Source organism: Balaenoptera musculus, chromosome 2 (assembly GCF_009873245.2).
Source record: "Balaenoptera musculus isolate JJ_BM4_2016_0621 chromosome 2, mBalMus1.pri.v3, whole genome shotgun sequence".
In the NCBI taxonomy this organism is placed as follows: Eukaryota; Metazoa; Chordata; class Mammalia; order Artiodactyla; family Balaenopteridae; genus Balaenoptera; species Balaenoptera musculus.
In genome coordinates this window covers 79,837,370-79,859,118 of record NC_045786.1, presented here as the reverse complement: position 1 = coordinate 79,859,118, position 21,749 = coordinate 79,837,370, and the positions used below count along the sequence as shown (strand labels likewise).

The following is a 21,749-nucleotide window of genomic DNA, read 5'->3' as shown; positions in this document are numbered from 1 at the left end:
AATAAATTTCTGTAGTTTATAAGCCATACCATCTATGATATTTTGCTATAATAGTCCAAGCTAAGATGTTTTTATTAAATCTAGGAATAATTAAATAATTGCTGATAAACTTATCTAACTTTCTACTGAAGCCAAAACATTCCTCTAAGATGTAGGGTATTACCAGTACTAGAGAAAATATGGAAAAGATTATCTTATCTTGGTACAAAGCTATGGTGAGGATGCCATCAGAATGCTGGGCAAATCTGGCTAGATCTCAGGAAAAGAAATGTTTCACTATTGTAAAAATCATGATAACACAGAATATGAAATGTTAACTCAGACACCAAATTCTGAATTACAGAAGAGACTAAAGATATTGATATACATTTAGAGATTTTTTTAAAAAAATTAGTAAGAAAAACAAGAAAAAAAGTTAAGCATAAAGTTATGCTTAACTTTACAAAAATAGATTTTGCTATATTGTTTTTTGCCTTTATATGTGGGTCTACTCAGCGTCCTATAAAAAATTCAATTAAACTAATAGAAAAAAGTAGTCATATCAAATTCAAAGCAATTTCATTTAAAAGCTAAATTATATGTAGCACAGAAGATAAAGTCCTACATGCTCTCTTTAAATAGCAACTGTTTCCTTAAATTTTTGTATCTCTCTCTGTATATAATTATCAACTAAGATAACAACTTTATGTTGCTAAATTACTCTGCAATCACACCCCCAAGAGACGAAAACTAATTAAAAGAGATGTGCTGCTGTTGGTGGGAATGTAAATTGATACAGCCACTATGGAGAACAGTATGGAGGTTCCTTAAAATACTAAAAATAGAACTACCATACAACCCAGCAATCCCACTACTGGGCATATAACCTGAGAAAACCATAATTCAAAAAGAGTCATGTACCAAAATGTTCATTGCAGCTCTATTTACAATAGCCAGGACATGGAAGCAACCTAAGTGTCCATCAACAGATGAATGGATAAAGAAGATGTGGCACATATATACAATGGAATATTACTCAGCCATAAAAAGAAACGAATGGAGTTATTTGTAGTGAGGTGGATGGACCTAGAGTCTGTCATACAGAGTGAAGTAAGTCAGGAAGAGAAAAATACCGTATGCTAACACATATATATGGAATTCTAAGAAAAAAAAAAAGGTCATGAAGAACCTAGGGGCAAGACGGGAATAAAGACACAAACCTACTAGAGAATGGACTTGAGGATATGGGGAGGGGGAAGGTAAGCTGTGACAAAGTGAGAGAGTGGCATGGACATATATACACTACCAAACGTAAAATAGATAGCTAGTGGGAAGCAGCCGCATAGCACAAGGAGATCAGCTCCGTGCTTTGTGACCACCTAGAGGGGTGGGATAGGGAGGGTGGGAGGGAGGGAGATGCAAGAGGGAAGAGATATGGGGACATATGTATATGTATAACTGATTCACTTTGTTATAAAGCAGAAACTAACACACCATTGTAAAGCAATTATACTCCAAAAAAGATGCTAAAAAAAAAAAAAAGAGATGTGCTGTAGATATACTAATTTGACTTACTCCAAACACCTTTGCTTCCCAACTATGACTTTTAAGTCAGTGGTATCATGCTGATGCTTTCCAAACATCATACTAATAAGCTTATAATTGGCCAAAAGGTTAGAAAGGATGTCAGCTGAAGGACAATAACTTAGAATTGGTTTACCACTAAGTAGATCAAAGGACAAAAAAAAAAAAAAGTCCTTTTTTTTTGTAATGCTTCTTATGTGTATTTATATAAAGAATAACCAGCCAACACTTATTTGGATGTATGTCTCTGTGTGACCACCAAACATTTTAGTCAATTCGATTTAACACATACCTATTAAATTGAAACCAATACCTACAGAATACTCTCACAAAAAAAAGTGTATAATATAAACTAAAGTTAAAGTGAGGACATGCATTCTTTCAAATGACTACACACACAATAAATTACCACTAGCTAGTAATTGACAAGATCAAGTTTGTAGACTACCTTCGAGGAGTAAGAAGTGGGGAGAAAAAGACAAAAATGTCCAAAATGCCAAAATAGATTTCACAAGCCAGGGCTCCAAAATTGAGTGCAAACAGTTTTAAATTTTAGCAAAGAGGGAGCATTACAAGATTATATGTTAATGACAACCAAAAACAGTACTTTCCAGTGGAAAGCTTCTACTTCTCTTCTTGTGGCCTATTACACTCAATTATAACAGAATCTAATCACAGCTTTGCTGACCACAGGGGTTAGAAAACCATGGCCAGCAGACCAAATACTGCCTACCACATCTTTTTTGTAAATAAAATATCCCTGAAACACAGAAATGCTCATTGTTTATGTATAAGCCAATGGGTGTTTTAGCATTACAAAAGCAGAGTTGAGTAGTTTGTGACAGAAACTGCATGGCCCACAAATCTAAAAAATATTTACTATGTGACTCTTGACAGAAAAAGTCTGACAATCCCTGGCCTATTTTAAATGAACAGGAATTTTAAATATGCACAAAAATTTTTTTTTTACACAAAACCATGATATAAATATAAAGCAGGCAATTTAAGGTGTTAAATCCCCTTGATTCAGGTAAGTTATATTCTAAAAAAGGACTCTATCTTAAGGTTGTATTGGATGTTTTTTTGCCACCTAATGTGATTTTCCACTATAAATATAAGTTGCTCTCAGAAGTCCAAGGCCAGGTCCAAAGCCTTCTTTTTATTTTCCTGCCGGACAATAAGACAGTCAGCTTCCACTGTTCCCACTATATATTTAATCTCCAGGCATATCAACTTCCCATCAATCCCCTCCTCACCACTCATCTTTGTATTCTGGGCTTTTGGACCTGCTGTTCCCCACAGCAAAATTATTCCTGCATCAAGATTTAGACCCAGCATGAATTTCTGCACTCTGCGAACAGCGTGGGTCTCACCATCTACGGTTCTCTAGTAGTACTTTGGGATGTAGGTCTGTTAGAGCACATGTATTGTATAATGGCTTTTACCAATCTGATGTTAAAAAGCTCAGCCCCAACTAATAATTTCCTTTTCTTGCTGCAACTATGCAATAGCTTCTTCTTCCTGACACTCCCTTTCCTCTAATCCAATTCCTTAATAGGTCTTTTGCAGTAGCTGTTTGCTTTGCCTAGAAAATTCTCCCCTCTGCTAGCCACATGGCTGGCCACATCTAGCCATTCAGACAGTACAAATGCTACCTTCTCCTCTGACCTTCTCTAACTACTCTGCCTAAAGTAAATCCCCAGGCCCTCTCTGTCACATTGTCTGATGTTAATTCACTGCAAAGCCTTCATCACTATCTGACATTCTTTTTCTTTTTTTTTTAAATTAATTTTTATTAGAGTATAGTTGCTTTACAATGTTGTGTTAGCTTCTACTGCACAGCAAAATGAATCAGCCACACATATACATATATCCCCTCCCTTTTGGATTTCCCTCCAATTTAGGTCACCACAGTGCATTAAGTAGAGCTCCCTGTGCTATACAGTATGTTCCCATCAGTTGTCTGTTTTATACATAGTATCAATAGTGTATATGTGTCAATTCCAATCTCGCAATTCCTCCCACCCCATCCCTTTCCCCCTTGATATCCATACATTTGTTCTCTACGTCTGTGTCTCTACTTCTGCTTTGCAAATAAGGTCATCTATACCATTTTTCTAGATTCCACATATATGCGTTAATATACAATATTTGTTTTTCTCTTTCTGACTTACTTCACTCTTTATGACGCTCTCTAGGTCCATCTACATCTCTACAAATGACCCAATTTTGTTCCATTTTATGGCTAACATTCCATTGTATATATGTACCACATCTTCTTTATCCATTCCTCTGTTGATGGACATTTAGGTTGCTTCCATGTCCTGGCTATTGTAAATACTGCTATGAACATTGGGGTACATGTGTCTTTTTGAATTACGGTTTTCTCAGGGTATATGCCCAGTAGTGGGATTGCTGGGTCGTATGGTAGTTCTATTTTTAGTTTTTTAAGGAACCACCATACTGTTCTCCATAGTGGCTGTACCAATTTACATTCCCACCAACAGTGTATGAGGGTTCCCTTTTCTCCACACCTTCTCCAGCATTTATTGTTTGCAGAATTTTTGATCATGGCCATTCTGACCGGTGTGAGGTGATACCTCATTGCAGTTTTTTTTTTTTTTTTTAATTTTTTTTTTTTAATGATATTCTTGTCTGCTTACATTCTTTTTATTTATGTATGTATGTATGTATGGCTGTGTTGGGTCTTCGTTTCTGTGTGAGGGCTTTCTCTAGTTGCGGCAAGCGGGGGCCACTCTTCATCGCGGTGCGCGGGCCTCTCACTATCGCGGCCTCTCTTGTTGCGGAGCACAGGCTCCAGACGCGCAGGCTCAGTAATTGTGGCTCACGGGCCGAGTTGCTCCGCGGCATGTGGGATCTTCCCAGACCAGGGCTCGAACCCGCGTCCTCTGCATTGGCAGGCAGATTCTCAACCACTGCGCTACCAGGGAAGCCCTCATTGCAGTTTTGATTTGCATTTCTCTAATAATTAGTGATGTTGAGCACCTTTTCATGTGTTTGTTGCCCATCTCTATGTCTTCTTTGGAGAAATGTCTATTTAGGCCTTCCACCCATTTTTGGATTGGGTTGTTTGTTTTTTTGATATTGAGCTGCATGAGCTGCTTGTATATTTGGAGATTAATCCTTTGTCAGTTGTTTCATTTGTGAATATTTTCTCCCATTCTGAGGGTTGTCTCTTCATCTTATTTATGGTTTCCTTTGCTGTGCAAAAGCTTATAAATTTAATCTTCTTTTAAAAAATTATAGTCTATCTTCTCTTACTAGAAATGTAAGTGTCATGAGTGCCAAGACTGTTGAAATTCTTAGTATCAAGAAGACTGTCTGGCACACAGTAGGTGTTCAGTGGATATTTGCTGAATGAATAAAAGATTCTGTTCTGCATTCCACACTACAAAACTGACATAATGTATAGGCATAGCAATTCTTTCAAGTAGCTTAAGGTCTAGTTGTGAATATAAGACATATATATACTTGTAAAATAACTAGGCAATCCATAGTTAACTTACAAGTGTTTAACTAGTGCATGTTAAATAGCATGCAAATATTGTAGTATCGGTAGGATTTGACTAGGTGGAGAAAAGAGCACCTCCTGTACATGAGATTAGGCAAGAAGAGATATGTGCAGAGTGGAATCAGTAGGGCAACCGTGTGGAGGGGCACTGACCTGCCCGCCGTTACCAAGACACCTTCTCCCTGGAGGAGGAGCAAATCTTACAAGGAAGAAGAGCAAATCCCATGAGGATTGGTGTCTCCTCGGGCTGTTAACCCAGCACACTACCCTATGTTCTCACAATAAGGAGTTACCTAAAGCATTTACTGTCATACATATCAAGGAGTAGAATCAGCCCTCTCTTCACCAACCTCTGATGAGAGGTTCAGCAATTTTCAAATGATCTATGAAAGTAGGAAGTGATGTCGGCCACTTGAGGGATGGAGGATTGTACCAGAGACTCTGCATCTGGGAAATGAAACATAAATCAGGCCTCTTCATATTTATTATACTTACATTTCTAAAAGTTATTACAAACCTGTGATTAGACCCTTGCTGGCTTCAGGGGTTTTGTGTCAAGGGGAGGGCTTAGTAAAGTAATTATTTGAGGGAAGCAGAGGGCTCATGATATATAGTACAATCCTCAGGCTATTTTTGAGTGCTTATTTTAGAAAACTTTGTTACTAAAAAAAATAGTCTGAAATTTAAGGCAAGTGAATAGGGCAATAACAAACTTTGCTGGTGTAAGAAACCATTTAACTACACTGCCTTTTAATCTTCCTTTCTGAGTCTATATCAGCTCACCATTGTTCCTATCTTACCTGTAGTGAATCATTCCTCCCTAATGTGCTAAATATCCTAAATTTCATTACCAGTTTTAATAAACTTTTTCTTATAAACTTTGGTACTGGTTTGGACTGGTATAAATATCGATATGCCTTTCAAACTTTTGAATTGATTGAAATTTGTGTCTAAATATCAGTGGGGTAGCAGTTGTGTTTCAACAACCTCTTTGCTATTATTGACTATTTTTTTGCTAGATCACTCCCCTCTGTAAGATCAAGTCACACATAAAAACCCAATTTGGACTTTAAGCAATTGACTGACAAAGTAAATACCCTGGTGGGGGGGGGGGCATACATTTTCATTGTTTCTGTTACAATTCAAAAAAGGACATATTCTTCACTTTCTTACCGTGTATTTTTCATGTTTCAACTTTAGTAATTTTTAGTCCATGTGTTTATTCGACAAATATTTTCTGAAAATCTGCCTTGTGTCCAACATATGCAGGTGGTGAGGATACCATGATAAACTGACAGCATATCACTGCCTGTTTTGAGATTATACTGTTGTGGAAGGTGGGGAAAATAAAAAATGAAATAAAAAGGATGCTGAGACAGAGAATAAGGGGAGGTGGGCTGCTACATACTTTATGGAAAATGACATTGAAGCTTAGACTTCAAGGTGAAGAATCAGAGGGGAAATATTCTGATAGCAGACAAGCAGTAGGGAGAATATGAGTTACTTTAATGAGGCCAAGTAGCTGGAGATTAAATATGTAGCTGGAGGTTATGGCCCCAAATCTACAGTTGACCTTTTCAATATCTTTTTCTTTATAATTTTGGATTTTATCTGAGGATGACTACAACTCAGATGAATAATAGTTGAATATCCATTTCTGAGGCTCTTTTCTTTCCATCCAGGTCATGCTGGTGGTTGAAAGACTAATTCATAAACTGTACTGTGTGTTCAACATATTGGAAAGTCACACAGCTGAAGAATATGTTCAATCTCCACCCAAAGATAAGCATCAAAATCAAATTTAAAACTCAGAAGGTATGCTAAGAGTAGATATTGTCCCCAGCTTAGGAGCTACAATAAAAATTACATAAAAATAATACTGATTAACAATTTGAAATTTATTAACATCCTGAAATATTAAAGGAGATATTTTCTAGGTTTTGACTATGCTTCCAGGTGTCCAGCATGTGGAACTCCCTGAAGGAACAGACAGGGTGAAAAGGTCCCAAAGAGAAACAAGAGTTTGATTCAAACTTCAGAAACGATTAGTACCAGGATAGCTAATCAGGGCACTTAAGCAGATGTTGAATGTTACAGAACCAGAAGAAAAGAGTAATAGTCCTAAGACAGCAGTCACCCTGAGTTAGAATGATTCCCATCTATAAGCAGAATTGTAAGATTGCCCCCAGTATTCTCAAAACCTGGCAAAGCATATCTTCTTCCAGTTATCCAACCAAACAGTAATCTAGGTCTGCCATGAAGGGATTGTGCTGATGTAATTAAGGTTCCAAATCAGTTGACTTTAAGATAGGAAGATTATCTGAGTTGTCCTGACTTAATCACATTGAGTTTTTGAAAGCAGAGAGTTTTTTATGGCTGATGGCTGAGGGGGAAGTCAGAGATTCAGAGTACTAGAGGGACTCCCTACATAAGAAGTTCTCCACTGCTGGCTTGAAGATGAAAAGACTGTATGTCAAGGAATGTGTGGCCCCCCTGGTCAACAGCCAGCAAGGAAACAGGGATTCCAGTCCTACAACCAGAAGGAAATGAATTCTGGCAATAACCTGAATAAGCTTGGAAGAGGACCCCAGCCTCAGAAGATACAGCAACTGCATCCCACACCTGGATTTCAGTCACATGAGACCCTGAGCAAAGAACCCAATGTCATGCCAGATTCCTGGCACAGAAGAAATGGTGATATGATAAGTGAAATTTGTTCTAAGCCCTTACATTTGTGGCAATTTGCTACATAGCAACAGAAAACTAAAACACCATCATCTCAAAGGGTTCAGGTAGAAGAAGTCAGAGTGGTCATTAGTGAGACCACTGGTTCCTAAAGAGACAACCTGGAAGGCAGATGTATACTAAGGAGGGTGATCAGACAGAGAGAAGAAAAATCAGAGCTCCAAGCAAAAGCTAAATCCTATCAACTAATCACAGAAAAGCCAGGGAATTCTGAAATTCTGGGACTATAAAAATATCCAAAACCAAGTTTTAGTACACCAGATCCCAAGCTCAGTTGGCAAAGAATCTTCAAGAAGATGGGATGGGGAAGTGAAGAGAGGACAACACAGGAACCCAGCCATGAGAGAAATCTGGCAGGTCAAAGTCTGGCTACAGGATCCATCCACCAGTGGATTCAGCTATACTGACACTGAGAGAGCAGATCCAGGAACCAGAAAGTCTCAGTTCCAGCTCTAAACCCAATTTACTGTGTTATTCAATCAAGACTGGGCTCCAAAATTCTCCTAAGAAAGGAGAGAACAGATAATTTGACCACTTCTGGTTCTAACAGGCTACAATGCTAAAACTAGGAATAAAGGGTCTGATGAACCTGTCTCCCTCCATTACTACTTTTTATGTATACAGATTATTATTTTAGTTCAAGGAGCAAAAAAGGAAGTAAGATATTTGCTACCAGAGAATACATGTAGAGGGCCAAGTTTTGTATAATGGAGCTGGGAGCTGGAAAGAAAGTAGTAAAGGTGAGTACAATTTCACATTTTGTAAGCTTTCATAATAGCTTTCTAAAAGCCAGCAAGTCTCAGACAACATGTGAAGACAAAAAAATAAAACCTAAAATTTTCAGTTATATTTGGATGTGCATGAAGTTAAACACGTGTATAAGAAAGGCTCTGCTGCTCACAGCGGCCTCTTATGACCATTTTTTAAAATATCTGATAGGAATAATCATACCTGGACCAAAAGCTTATGCAGGATATTTCCATTTAGGATAAAAAACTGTTTCCAGACTAATATGAGCTTCATAGTATGTAGAAAATTACAAAAAAATGTAATTTATGTCATTATTTGTATTTAATGGCATGAATGCCATTTGGGGATGCAGAGAACTGGTTGTGCCTTCAGGATGTCACTATTAAAACCCAATTCAGAAAAATGGATGAGAATATTAGCTGGATATATTTTTCAGTAAGTTCATGCTCTTAGTTGCAATGAATAAAGCTAAAGTTTGTTGTTGTTGTTGTTGTTGTTACCATCTTTATTGGAGTATAATTGCTTTACAATGGTGTGTTAGTTTCTGCTGTATAACGAAGTGAATCAGCTATACATATACATGTATATCCATATCCCCTCCCTCTTGCATCTCCCTCCCACCCTCCCTATCCCACACCTCTAGGTGGTCACAAAGCACCGAGCTGATCTCCCTGTGCTATGTGGCTGCTTCCCACTAGCTATTTTACATTTGGTAGTGTATATATGTCAATGCCACTCTCTCACTTCGTCCCAGCTTACCCTTCCCCCTTATGGACAACCTGGAAGAAATGGAAAAATTCTTAGAAAAGTACAAACTTCCAAGACTGAACCAGGAAGAAATAGAAAATATGAACAGACCAATCACAAGCACAGAAATTGAAACTGTGATTAAAAATCTTCCAGCAAACAAAAGCCCAAGACCAGATGGCTTCACAGGTGAATTCTATCAAACATTTAGAGAAGAGCTAACACCCATTCTTCTCAAACTCTTCCAAAATATAGCAGAGGAAGGAACACTCCCAAACTCATTCTACAAGGCCACCATCACCCTGATACCAAAACCAGACAAAGATGTCACAAAAAAGAAAACTACAATATCACTGATGAACATAGATGTAAAAATCCTCAACAAAATACTAGCAAACAGAATCCAACAGCACATTAAAAGGATCACACACCACAATCAAGTGGGTTTTATCCCAGGAATGCAAGGATTCTTCAATATATGCAAATCAATCGATGTGATACACCATATTCACAAACTGAAGGATAAAAACCATATGATAATCTCAATAGATGTAGAAAAAGCTTTCTACAAAATTCAACACCCATTTATAATAAAAACTCTCCAGAAAGTGGGCATAGAGGGAACCTACCTCAACCATATATGACAAACCCACAGCCAACATCGTTCTCAATGGTGAAAAACTGAAACCATTTCTGTTAAGATCAGGAACAAGACAAGGATGTCCACTCTCACCGCTATTATTCAACATAGTTTTGGAAGTTTTAGCCACAGCAATCAGAGAAGAAAAAGAAATAAAAGAAATCCAAATCGCAAAAGAAGAAATAAAGCTGTCACTGTTTGCAGATGACATGATACTATACATAGAGAATCCTAAAGATGCTACCAGAAAGCTACTAGAGCTAATCAATGAATTTGGTAAAGTAGCAGGATACAAAATTAATGCACAGAAATCTCTTGCATTCCTATACACTAACGACGAAAAATCTGAAAGAGAAATTAAGGAAACAATCCCACTTACCACTGCAACAAAAAGAATAAAATACCTAGGAATAAACCTTCCTAAGGAGACAAAAGACCTGTATGCAGAAAACTATAAGACACAGGTGAAAGAAATTAGAGACAATACAAAGAGGTGGAGAGATATACCATGTTCTTGGACTGGAAGAATCAACATTGTGAAAATGAATATACTACCCAAAGCAATCTACAGATTCAAAGCTAAGGTCTTCAAACATTTTGTTTTTATCAACATAGGGGAAATAGTCCATGAGAAGAGATGCTTTCTTTTCTGAGAATTGCTTCCTGTTACATTTTTGCATTTGCTGCTCTCTTAGGGCCAGTTTCAACATAAGTCATTGGTACAGAAGGAGTGCTCCTGTTGGGATTCCTTTAAATGGGTCCAGATGGTACTCTCAGTCTATAAGTGACATTACCAGCTTTCAAAAAGAAAGATTTTATTCTCTTTCATTTCTTTCCTGTTATAAGCCACTAACCCTTTTAGTTAACTCAACATCTGAATTTCTATAAACTTCATTTTTTACTCCTCAAAATACCATCCATTGTGGTAGTCATCAAAAATAGGATATAAGCAGAAAATATTCCTGATGTCAGACAATGACTTGGTTACCAAGAAAACTCCAAGTTTCTGTAAGGAGTAACATTTACCATCATCTTCTAATCAGAACCAGCAATTTGCTCAATAACAGAACATCTAAATCCACTGGAGTGAATTTGTATCCCAGAAGATTTAGACCTCTTTCAATAAGTTGAATAGTCCATCTTTAGGTCCTACAAGAAGCTGGCCTTAACAAATTTGAAAAGTCACAGGGTTTTTGTTTTTGTTTTGCTTTTAATTACAACTGAGGAAAAAAAATGTAGGAAAGAAAAAAATGAGGGAGAAACAAAAAGTCTCTAAATGGTTATGGTGGGTAATATGGTAGGTACATTATTACATAATATGTACTTTCTAAAATATCCCTATAAAATTATTGTGCAAATGGAGGCAAATTTAAAGACATGCTTTAATAAATTATGCTACTCTGTCCCTAGATTAATCTAAATACAAAATAAAACTGCCTGATATGTTTAACTTTTCTTCATCTTTCTAAGCTAGAATCCTCACCCACAAGTCAATTGATGACTATAATCAGAATATTTAATTCAAGAGAAAAGTTATAATCCTAGATTCCCATGTTTCTTACAGGATTGATTAATATTGTGGGGGTGGGGAAAAGTACTGAGGTAAATCTAGCTAAATCTAGTGCTAAAGAACAACATAAACATTTATTCAGTGAAAAGATTTACTTTAGAATTAACAGAAGGGATAACATTTTTTGAAACCAACTAAAATCAAAGCAGAACAAACCCTTCTTCTTGAAGAAATGAGAACTGCCTCTCAGCAATTATAAAAACAATAACACTGACCTTGAATCAGCCTTACAGGTCTTTGTACACAATTATCAGCTTTATGAATTTTCAGTTGCTATCTCAGCCACAAACTCAATAAATGCAGAGTTGGTCAGTAATAGGAAGATGGCTACTTTAACAGCTTTCACTGAAAGAGGCATTTGAGAAAGTACACATTCCACCAGCTTTTCCCATGTTAAAAATGACAGCTTTTTCAAATCCTGCTTAGCACACCTTAGACGAAGGCTTAACGACATCTCAGGTAAACAATAAAAATTCAAAATCAAGTTCAGTCAAAACTAGAAATAATTTAAATAAATTATATCTGTAATTTAAATAAACTATATTTCCATCAGTCTGCTAAAAGGTTTTTACACCAGGAATTTTTTAAAATTAAATATTGGAATTCGAAGTAAACTCTGGAAATTTTTTTCTCATCTTGAGTATATAATTTCACTTCCTCTTCTGTATCTTAAATATAACAGCTAGCAACAGCAGAGAAAGCCAGTGAAAAAAGTCCTTGTGTGTGGTTACTGTAATTAAAAGATTCAATATCTATTACCGCCAGTCAGGTATCATAGCAACCCTGTATTGCTGAAAACGCTAGAAAAATCTTCAAAACCAGCAAGACCCTGCTTTAGGGAAATCTTCAACAACACGGGGGACATTACTGGCTGTCAACATCTGTGGGTGTTGCCATGGGCACAACCACAAAGAACCCTGCCATCTGTACAGAAAGGTATACACACAGAGAAGATGGGAGGACACAGAAGAGAAACTGATAAGAGAATCAAAAAGAAGAAATAATTGCACTGGCAATATACAATAGGCACACACTCTTGAGTCCATGTTTTACACTAATTCTTTTCTATTGTAGCTGGAGAATCCAAATTCAACTTAACTGTAATCGTGACTAAACATGAACCAGGGGGTGGAAATAATATCCTAAAACTCTGCACTTGTACCATTTATCACAAGTCTTAATTTGAGACTCAAAGTGAATTACATTTAAAATAATACTTAAACTTCCACTTATAAACCCTTGATAGTTGTTTATAAATCTACAGAAGAGAAAAGAACAGGTTACCATGAACAAGAACCCAATATTGATTTTTCGGCAGTGCAGTAAGGCATCTCCATTCTATTTGGCTGCTGTCAAAGCCACTCTTTAACAGCTGGAGTCAAATTGCACTATTTACAGAAAGAGCCCTTGTCAAGTGGACCATAAGTAGCCTAACAATACGCTATTCAAATGGCACTTTGCCACACAAATTGCTGACTTGATGAATAACCTATGTCAATGACTAAGGCTAATATAAAAGTTTCATTTTTATGAGAGGTTTTACATTCACACATTAAGTAAGCTTTCTTTGAAGAACTATTAGGCTATATATTTCAGGCCTTTGGACGGATGCTGAAAATAATTAAAATCTGTTTAAATACATCAAGGGAACTTGACAACATTAATATGGATCTGGTGTTAACTACATTTGTCACACGCGTCAGAACAGTGCCCTTCTGTTTCTGGCACTCCCCACCGGCACGTGCAGCACAAAGCCGGACTCAGACCAGCCGTGCACCATGAAATAGGAGCATTCTCCTTTTGTGTCTCTGATTTACATGGCCAACGAATGTTTAGATACAAGCAAGGCTTTGAAGTCCTGTAAGGAAATTCAGGGTTGCTTCTGTGTGCGAGGCGGACAGCTGGAGTCATTTAATGGTGTGGGGTTGCTACTTTTCACAGTGACTCTGAGACCTCCTGAATTAGTTTTGGAACAAAGCTGTGATATGCTTTTCAGAGGTTTCCTCAACACTGAGGGAACTTTGTATCAAAAATGCTTAAACTCATGCCACAAAGTAAGAAAAGGGATATCCTTCATAAAACAGCTACAAAACATTGCATATTACAGAAATTTTTTTGACTTACAGTAGTTAAAATTACCATATAAAATGCTTATGAGGAATGGTTACAATGTCAAAAACTTGCACCACCTCACATGTGTTCAAAAAGCAAACTGACTTCTATATTTCTCTGCTATTGTATATTTCTCTATTCTATCTCACTAGGACAGGTGATATCATTTAGGCACTAAGTTTTGAGTTGGGATTCACTAAATCAAAATACTTAAAACAAAAATCTTAATCCAATGTTAACAGAGAGAAATTCCTATATTTTCATGAAGGGCTGGCATGTCTAATAATAAAAATCTGTTTTCTTTTAAAATTATATAAAATTGATGCAAAATATTGTCTACATTAGAAACAATAGGCATATGCTGTTTATTACATTAAAAAGAATACCGAAAATTAACTACTAATCAAAAATGTGAAAATTATCATTCTATATTCAGGATTTATCCCTATATAACACAATTGTTTTCAAATAAATATTATTTGTGCTTTTTGTAATAATTCAATTTTGATAATAAAATATAGATAGTTTAATGAAAACTGAGTTAATCTGCAACATGCAATATTGCCACAGTGAATTATTATTTCATATTGATACATGTAAATTCGCAGGTGAAATTTTCAAATTGCACAATTAAGAAACTACTCTAGTTCCATTTTGGTTATGTTTTTGTTTCATAAAATGTAAAAGAACTAATGTTGCATTCCAGTAAAGTAATATGTAGTCCTGGGATCCGATTTTCTATTGGTGGCCTACCAGTACACCATCTGTGTTTTACAAGAGGTAGCAGGATAAAGCTCTAATAAGATTTTTCAGCAAATGGCACCAAACAGGCATCACTCTAAGGTCAACTAAAGGTTAAAAAAATACAAACATATTTCTAGAAAGCTCAACTGGAACGTAAATAAATGTAAATGCATTATTTATAATCAATTTTATATATTTAGATAATGATGCATGTATAAGTGCTTTATTTAAAGAAAATTTCATTTTAAAAAATCTTGCTTGGATTAGGAAGCATAATGTGCACATTTGTTTTCCACAAAGGGCAGATTTTCAAACACATCAATTTCATGAATGCTGTCAGGGAACAGACTTGATACAAGGGCTTTTGGATTACATTCCTCACAGTGCAGAAGAAGTTGGGATAAGCTGCTTTATTAAAAATTTAGATATCTAGGGAGAGGGTAGGTATTGGCTATTTTGCTAGTTCCTCCAAGTACCTCATGATTTCCAAGTCTAGAGAGGACTGACTAGATCAGAAATTGGCAAATAATGGCCAACGAGTATCAAATGTGGTCCACTGCTTGTTTTTGTAAATAAAATTTTATCAAAACACAACCACACTCATTTGTTTAAGAATGGTCTGTGGTGGCTTCTGTGCTCCAACAGCAGAGCTGAATAGTTACAACAGCAAAAATACAGCCTGCAAAGCCTAAAATATTTACCATCTGGTCCTTTACAAAAAAGTTTGCTTATCCCTGGTCTAGTTCAACATTTGTCCAACATAAATAAAATGCAAACTGCATGTGTAATTTTAAACTACCTAGTAGCCATATTGAAAAACATAAAAAGAAACAGGTGCAATTGGTTTTAATAATATATTTTATTTAAGCCTGTATATCCAAAACATCATTTTAACATGTGGTGTTAGCCAAATTTCAAGTGCTCCATAGCCATGTATGGTTAATGGCTGCCATATTAAACATGTAACTCTAAAAAAGCAACCAGGGGGAGCTGTTGGGGACCCATTCTACAGAAAATCAGGTTGTTTTTTTAAAAGGCATTTCCAGGACATTACAATGGGTCTAAATTGTGGCAGTTAAAATAATCCTGTTTATTTTTTTTACTCATTTTACAGACAAGAAGTGTGGAAAAAGAATTTAAAACCAACCAACAGAATAAAAGACAAAAAAGACCTTCCCTCGTTAAAATCTGATGAGGTAACGAAGAGTTCTGCCATGTAAAGATGATTTTAGTAAGGTTGTTTATTTTCTACTCTGAAGCTAAATTCATCCCACTGCAATTTAAACAGTTTTTATCTTGTTTTATCCTCAGCAGAATCTGAGAAAAGCAGTTCCCCATCACTAATATGATATTGTATTCCTTTAAATCCTTTAAGACTCTGGTCCTCTCCTACCCCAAAGGTTTTTCTTTGCCTAGCTGCACAAATTCAACTCCTTTGGCCTTTCTAATTGGACCCATTTTTTAAATGTTTTATTGTATTTGTTGTTCTCTTTAAAACCTTCTCCTAAATCTATATGCACTCTTCAAATGCAAGAAGGAAAAGTGGACACAGCATCCTAATAAATGCAAAATATTGCCAAATACAAAGAGCTCACCACACAGATATTACATGCTATTCTTCCACTTAAACAGTTCATGCTACCATTCGAAAATACTTGACTTGTCTCTCACTGAAGTCCATACCAAAAAATTCTGAAACACAGAGTAACCCTACATAGTTCCAAATTTTACAGGCTTATTGTCCCTCATTTTTCCCAGCTCTGAAATAAGTGTGATTCAATTCCTCTTCTTTAAATCCGCTTTTTTTTAATCTTATGAAAACTAATGAAGCATTTTACTATATTAACAAAAAGGAGAATGGAGAATTTATAAGCATTCTTGAAATTTTATGCTTATCAAATTCATAAATAAAAGATCAAGATAAAACAATCTTAAAGGCTTAAATCTAAGACGATGAGAAGAAGATATGCAGTACATAATTGGAGAAGATATAACTTAGGAGAAGCACAAATAAAAATAGCTCTACTCAACAGTAAGCTCAATAATAAGAGACGTAAAGTACATAGAACAAAGGAGGTGATAATCCTGTCTAATTCAGTTCTCCAACTCTGTAGAGAGTAAAAGTTGGAAATTGCAGTCATCTAAGGTAAAGGGCAGCAGCTAGGAAATGAAGTTGGGATCAGCCTAAGAGTAGGAAAACAAGACCCCGGCATTTTATTGCCTTCTGGAGTCAAGAAAGAAACAAAATTATATAAAGAAAATGAAATCTATATATACTATTATCACTACCTAAAGGGTGGCTCTGAGGTCCTGCAAGAAACAGCAGTCAGTTTACCTTCTGGGAATTAAACTAGTAAAATAGGCACTTGATGAATGAGATTTGCTCCTGCAGACCTTAGGCATATGACATGCACGAGTCAAAAGACATATCCAAGTTCTCATCCACTCTTCTAGCATATAATTTCCACTGTAAAATACAAATTCTATTGTGAAAGAAAAGCAACAAAGCCACATTAAGATGGGAATGCTTGGCAGTCAGCTGGCTCACTCACTGGGCTTTATTTACCCCAACTTTAAAATATGTAATAGAAGTGTGGTTCTGTCTCCCACTTTAGGAGACTAAGACCCTATCACTTTCAACTTCAGTTGTGAATGTTAAAAAAAATTCATCATATTGATATAATTGTCCTTATAAAACATGACTTCCTGAGAATTCCCTGGTGGTCCAGTGGTTAGGACTCCGAGCTTCCACTGCAGGGGGCACAGATTGGAATCTAAGGTCCCACATGCCACACGGCGTAGCCAAAAGAAAAAAACCATGACTTCTTTCAAGTTAAGAACATGAAAAACAGATTTGGAAAAATCTAAAAACAATTAGACTAAATAAGAAAAGGAAAGAAAGGGGGAAAAAAAGCTGCAGCCTAATCACTGGTTTTAACATCTGCAGGAGAAAGCATAAACAAAAGTAGCTGGCCTAAAGAGAGAAATCCAAAATTTAGAAATTTTTCAATGTATATCAGCCTTGACCAAGGGAGATAGTACCTCGATGGGCTGAAAGCAGGAACTGCATTAGCTTCTTAGAGCTCAATGAATGAATACCCTGGGGCTCTGACTCCATGCCCATCAAGGAATCCTCTGCTAAAATTCCACCTCCCGGTTCTCCCTCATGCCCTGTAGCTTTGCTACTGTGAGACTGCTGAGCAATGAACTGCCATCATATTTATCATTATAAATTAAAGAATTGTCATTCTAATTTAAATATGCATTTCTTGGGTGTTTTGTTAGTATGACTCAGTTCTCAAAAGGTTGACAAACTCTGGCCTCACTGATAAAATTGAAATCTAGTCTTTAAACCTAAAAAGCTGAGGCTCATATGCTGGTCCCCCCACCTCCACCCCTGCAGCTTTGAGGCAAAGCTTAGCAGCCAATTGGCCTTTCTTAAAAAATGACACATCCTTTTGCCTCTAACTACATACATACACATGAGATAAAATAAAGTCTTATTTAAAGTCCTTATTAATGTTACTTTAAGTCTTCATAATATCATTAAAATAACGGAAAATGTTAACAACATATAAATAGAAATCAGCTAAAATTTGACTTAGAAACCCCACTTCTGGAAATATATCCCATTAAATAACACTAAATATTAAAAAAAAAAACAAAACTTTAGGTTCATTAGTTGTGTTAGTCCTAAAGTGAAGCATAAAAAACAATCCATATATTAAGCCATAGGAAAATAATTCATGTCAGTATAGTAAATACACAGTATAGAGCATGACGCAGCCATTAAAAAGAAATAGACATTGTTATGAAAATATGTTTACATAAAAAAATACTACATTATACATACGCATATAAATGCCACAGTTGCAACCTGAGGAGGGGATAACTTGGAGGTGTAGATGACAGAAGAACGGAAGAATCCCTTAAAGAAAGCAGATTAAATTGCTCTGTCATGTTTAGAACTGAAAAATAATCAAACTCATGCAAATTTCTGTGACGCTGGTTAACGTGGCTTGAGAAAATGAATGTAAACTCCATCACTGTGTGTAATCTGAGGCCTGGAATCCTAAAGAGCTAGTGATCCTAGAGATGCTGAGTATACCAAAAGAATTGCCCAAACAACGATCCAGTTTTTCTGATGTTTTTTGGTTTACTTGTAATCAGCATTTTAAAAAGAGGTCAAATACCCACGTGAAAAAAAAATCGATCCAGACCACAGAATATAATTTCCCCCCCTTTTCATTGAAAACCATCTAGAATTCAAGGATTAATATAAAACTTGTTCAGTCTTGATAAGCCAGGACCTGTCTTATCAAAAAAAGAATGCTATAGTCATTCAAAAATAATAATCACTCAAAAAGTTATCCCGATTCAGCCAAGATCGCTTGGTAGGTACGTCTGGTAGATTCGATCATCTCTGAGTTCTTATATTTGTGCTGATATTTAATGGCCACATATTTATGAAAGCACATTACTTCTTACTCAGGGTTGATAATGTTCTTCGTGAGCAGCAGCTTGATTTGAACTTACCTTACATGAAGACTCCACCTGCAGACCAGGGCAAGGTATTGGCCCAAACTGGCAGGAGCTGGAGGACCTCTGTTCTACACTTTTGTGCTTATGTGTCTCTGAGGCAACTGGAAGTACAGATTCAGGCTTTAGAAGCTGTGAATCATCACAACAATTAAGGATAATCCTTGCTCTTTCTCCCGTTTCATGTCTTTCCAAAGTGCCTGGAAAACAAGATTAGAAATAAAAATTTGTGCAAAATATTTACCCCCAAAGAATGAAAAGAAGAAACCACTTGTAACACAAAATCACAATTCTTTAAGTTATCATGCCTTACTATCTCCTTGCAACCAAAAAACAGCCTGGAGCTTCCTCTAAATTATTCAAATCATCATTTTACAAAGGCTGAAATTATAGACTTGAAAAGCTCATCTTCCTCTTTGTGCTTTTTCATCCACTGAAATCAACAGGGCCTTCAATAGTCGTTAACAGGAAAATCTCATACTTATTATACAGTATGCAAGTGATCAATAACAAACAACTATGCAATATTTTAGTGCTGTCCCCTAGTGTTCCAACTCACAAACAACAGAGAATCCACAGTGCTTTGCTTGGGTTCCCAACCTTAAAATGTTTCTATTGGTAATACAGCATTTACGTGAATAGGGGAAATAAGAACAGAGATACTCAAGTACCCTCAGCTTCAGGAATGCAGGCCACTCTAGGGTTTTGTTGCTGGTGGCAGTATTGCTGATATTGTTGCTGTTATATATTTTGGCTTTTATTTCTTATTTGATTTGGAGAGAAAAAAATTATTTTGCCCTCTTCGCTGCCATTCTTTCAGTTTCAGAATTTCAAAGTACTGACAAGTTCAATTTACAGTTAAAAGGAACAAGTATAAAATAGAGCAAAAGTATCAGAAAACAATTCACAGAGAGTGTTTTTATAAAATACAATGTTATGACACTCAGTGAAATCTTGATAAATATCAATTAAACATGACCAGTCTCGTCTCAGTTATGAGTTCCTTTGTATTATTCATACTGTATTAAATATATACTCTATATCCTACTAAATAAAGCAGCTAAGGAAAATTAACTTGACATAGAATCTAAACACAGAATTTTATTTCTTATTATTCCTTTTCTGCCAATGAAAAAAGAAGCAGTTGTATTATTTGCTAAGAAGGAAAAAGATCATTCTTACTGACAGTATTAAGAAAAAAACGATTTAAAGTAATTACAATAAGAAAATAGAAAGAATGCTTCTATACCCCTATGTCTTTAGATAGATTTGAAGATTATGACTATTCAATCCTTACTCATTTCTCCTTCTCTCTTCCATATCTTTCCTTTTCAGCAATAAGCTACCTTTAGTCGGTGCTTTGGATACTGAATCACTAATAGCTACTATGCTAAAATATTGGGGAGAAATTTAGTCTCTGGTCTCTTAACAGTGATATCTTTTCATGATAACATATCTACATTCATAAATTAACATCTTTAACATATAAATCTTATAAATGCTACTTCTCTAAGCTTTCCTTTTCCATCAAGACTGATGTATCTTCAACAAGTAAACTGGGCAACAACATCAAGAAAATCCTCTCTCTTAAGGATGACAATAGAAGAGCTTCTCAAACCAAAGATAACAGTAATTACTATAGTTAGTACTTCTTCCTGAAAATAATTGTATTCCAGAACTTGTGTCTGCAACATCTAAAATTCACTGTCTTTGTGAGGAGTCTCTATGAATACGGTGTCACAGTGGGTATTTTCTTCTCATAGGTTTTCTGTGGCTACTCAAACTGTCATACAGAGTAAACAAGAATGACTCGAGCCTGGTCCCCCTGGAGCGACTTAAAATCTAATGGTAATGCAGAGGCAAGAGACATCTGAAAACTAATTTTTATAATATTTAAAGTAACACATAAGTTATTTCCACTCCAAACTAAAAACCTCCCATTCTCACAAATATTGAGCACTTGTTTTTGTAAGCAATAGTTCCCATATTGACTAATTATTAAATACTTAAAATAATTAGATCATTTTGTTTCAAAGAACTAGTTGAAGCACAAATGTGATAAGGGGGAGTGGTTACAGTGAGTCAGTTTCTTTAAAAGGTACCATAGACAAATAAGTAAATTGCATTTTTTTCTCCAAATGGCTGCAAAAATTTTATTTGCTTAATTATAATGACATTCTTCAAGGCATATCTACTCTCTTTTTTCCTTTTTTATTGAAGTATAGTTGATGTACAATATTATGTAAGTTACAGGTGTACAATATAGTGATTCACAATTTTTAAAGATTATACTCAATTTATAGTTATTATGAAATATTGACTATAATCCCTGGGTTGTAAAATAAATATCTGTAGCTTATTTTATACCTAATAGTTTGTACCTCTTAATTCCCTACTCCTATACTGCCTCCTCCTCCTTACCTCTCCCCACTGGTAACCACTAGTTTGTTCTCTGTATCTGTGAGTTTGCTTCTTTGTTGTTATATTCACTAGTTTGTTGTATTTTTTAGATTCCACATATAAGTGATATCATACAGTATTTGTCTTTTTTTAAATTTTTATTTATTATTTATTTATTATTTATTTTTGGCTGTGTTGGGTCTTCGTTTCTGTGCAAGGGCTTTCTCTAGTTGCGGCAAGCGGGGGCCACTCTTCATCGCGATGTGCGGGGCTCTCACTATCACGGCCTCTCTTGTTGCGGAGCACAGGCTCCAGACGCGCAGGCTCGGTAGTTGTGGCTCACGGGCCTAGTTGCTCCGCGGCATGTGGGATCTTCCCAGACCAGGGCTCGAACCTGTGTCCCCTGC

The 21,749-nt window shown here is 36.0% G+C and overlaps 1 protein-coding gene across 1 annotated transcript in view; it reads right to left on the bottom strand.

The window, feature by feature from the left end:
• The window catches only part of WDR72 (WD repeat domain 72), a 200,938-nt gene that overhangs the window by 107,827 nt on the left and 71,362 nt on the right, over window positions 1-21,749 (bottom strand). The window contains exon 14 of the mRNA XM_036843803.1: window positions 18,940-19,142. Coding sequence (XP_036699698.1) covers window positions 18,940-19,142 — 203 coding nt within the window. The remainder of the gene's footprint in view (window positions 1-18,939; window positions 19,143-21,749) is intronic.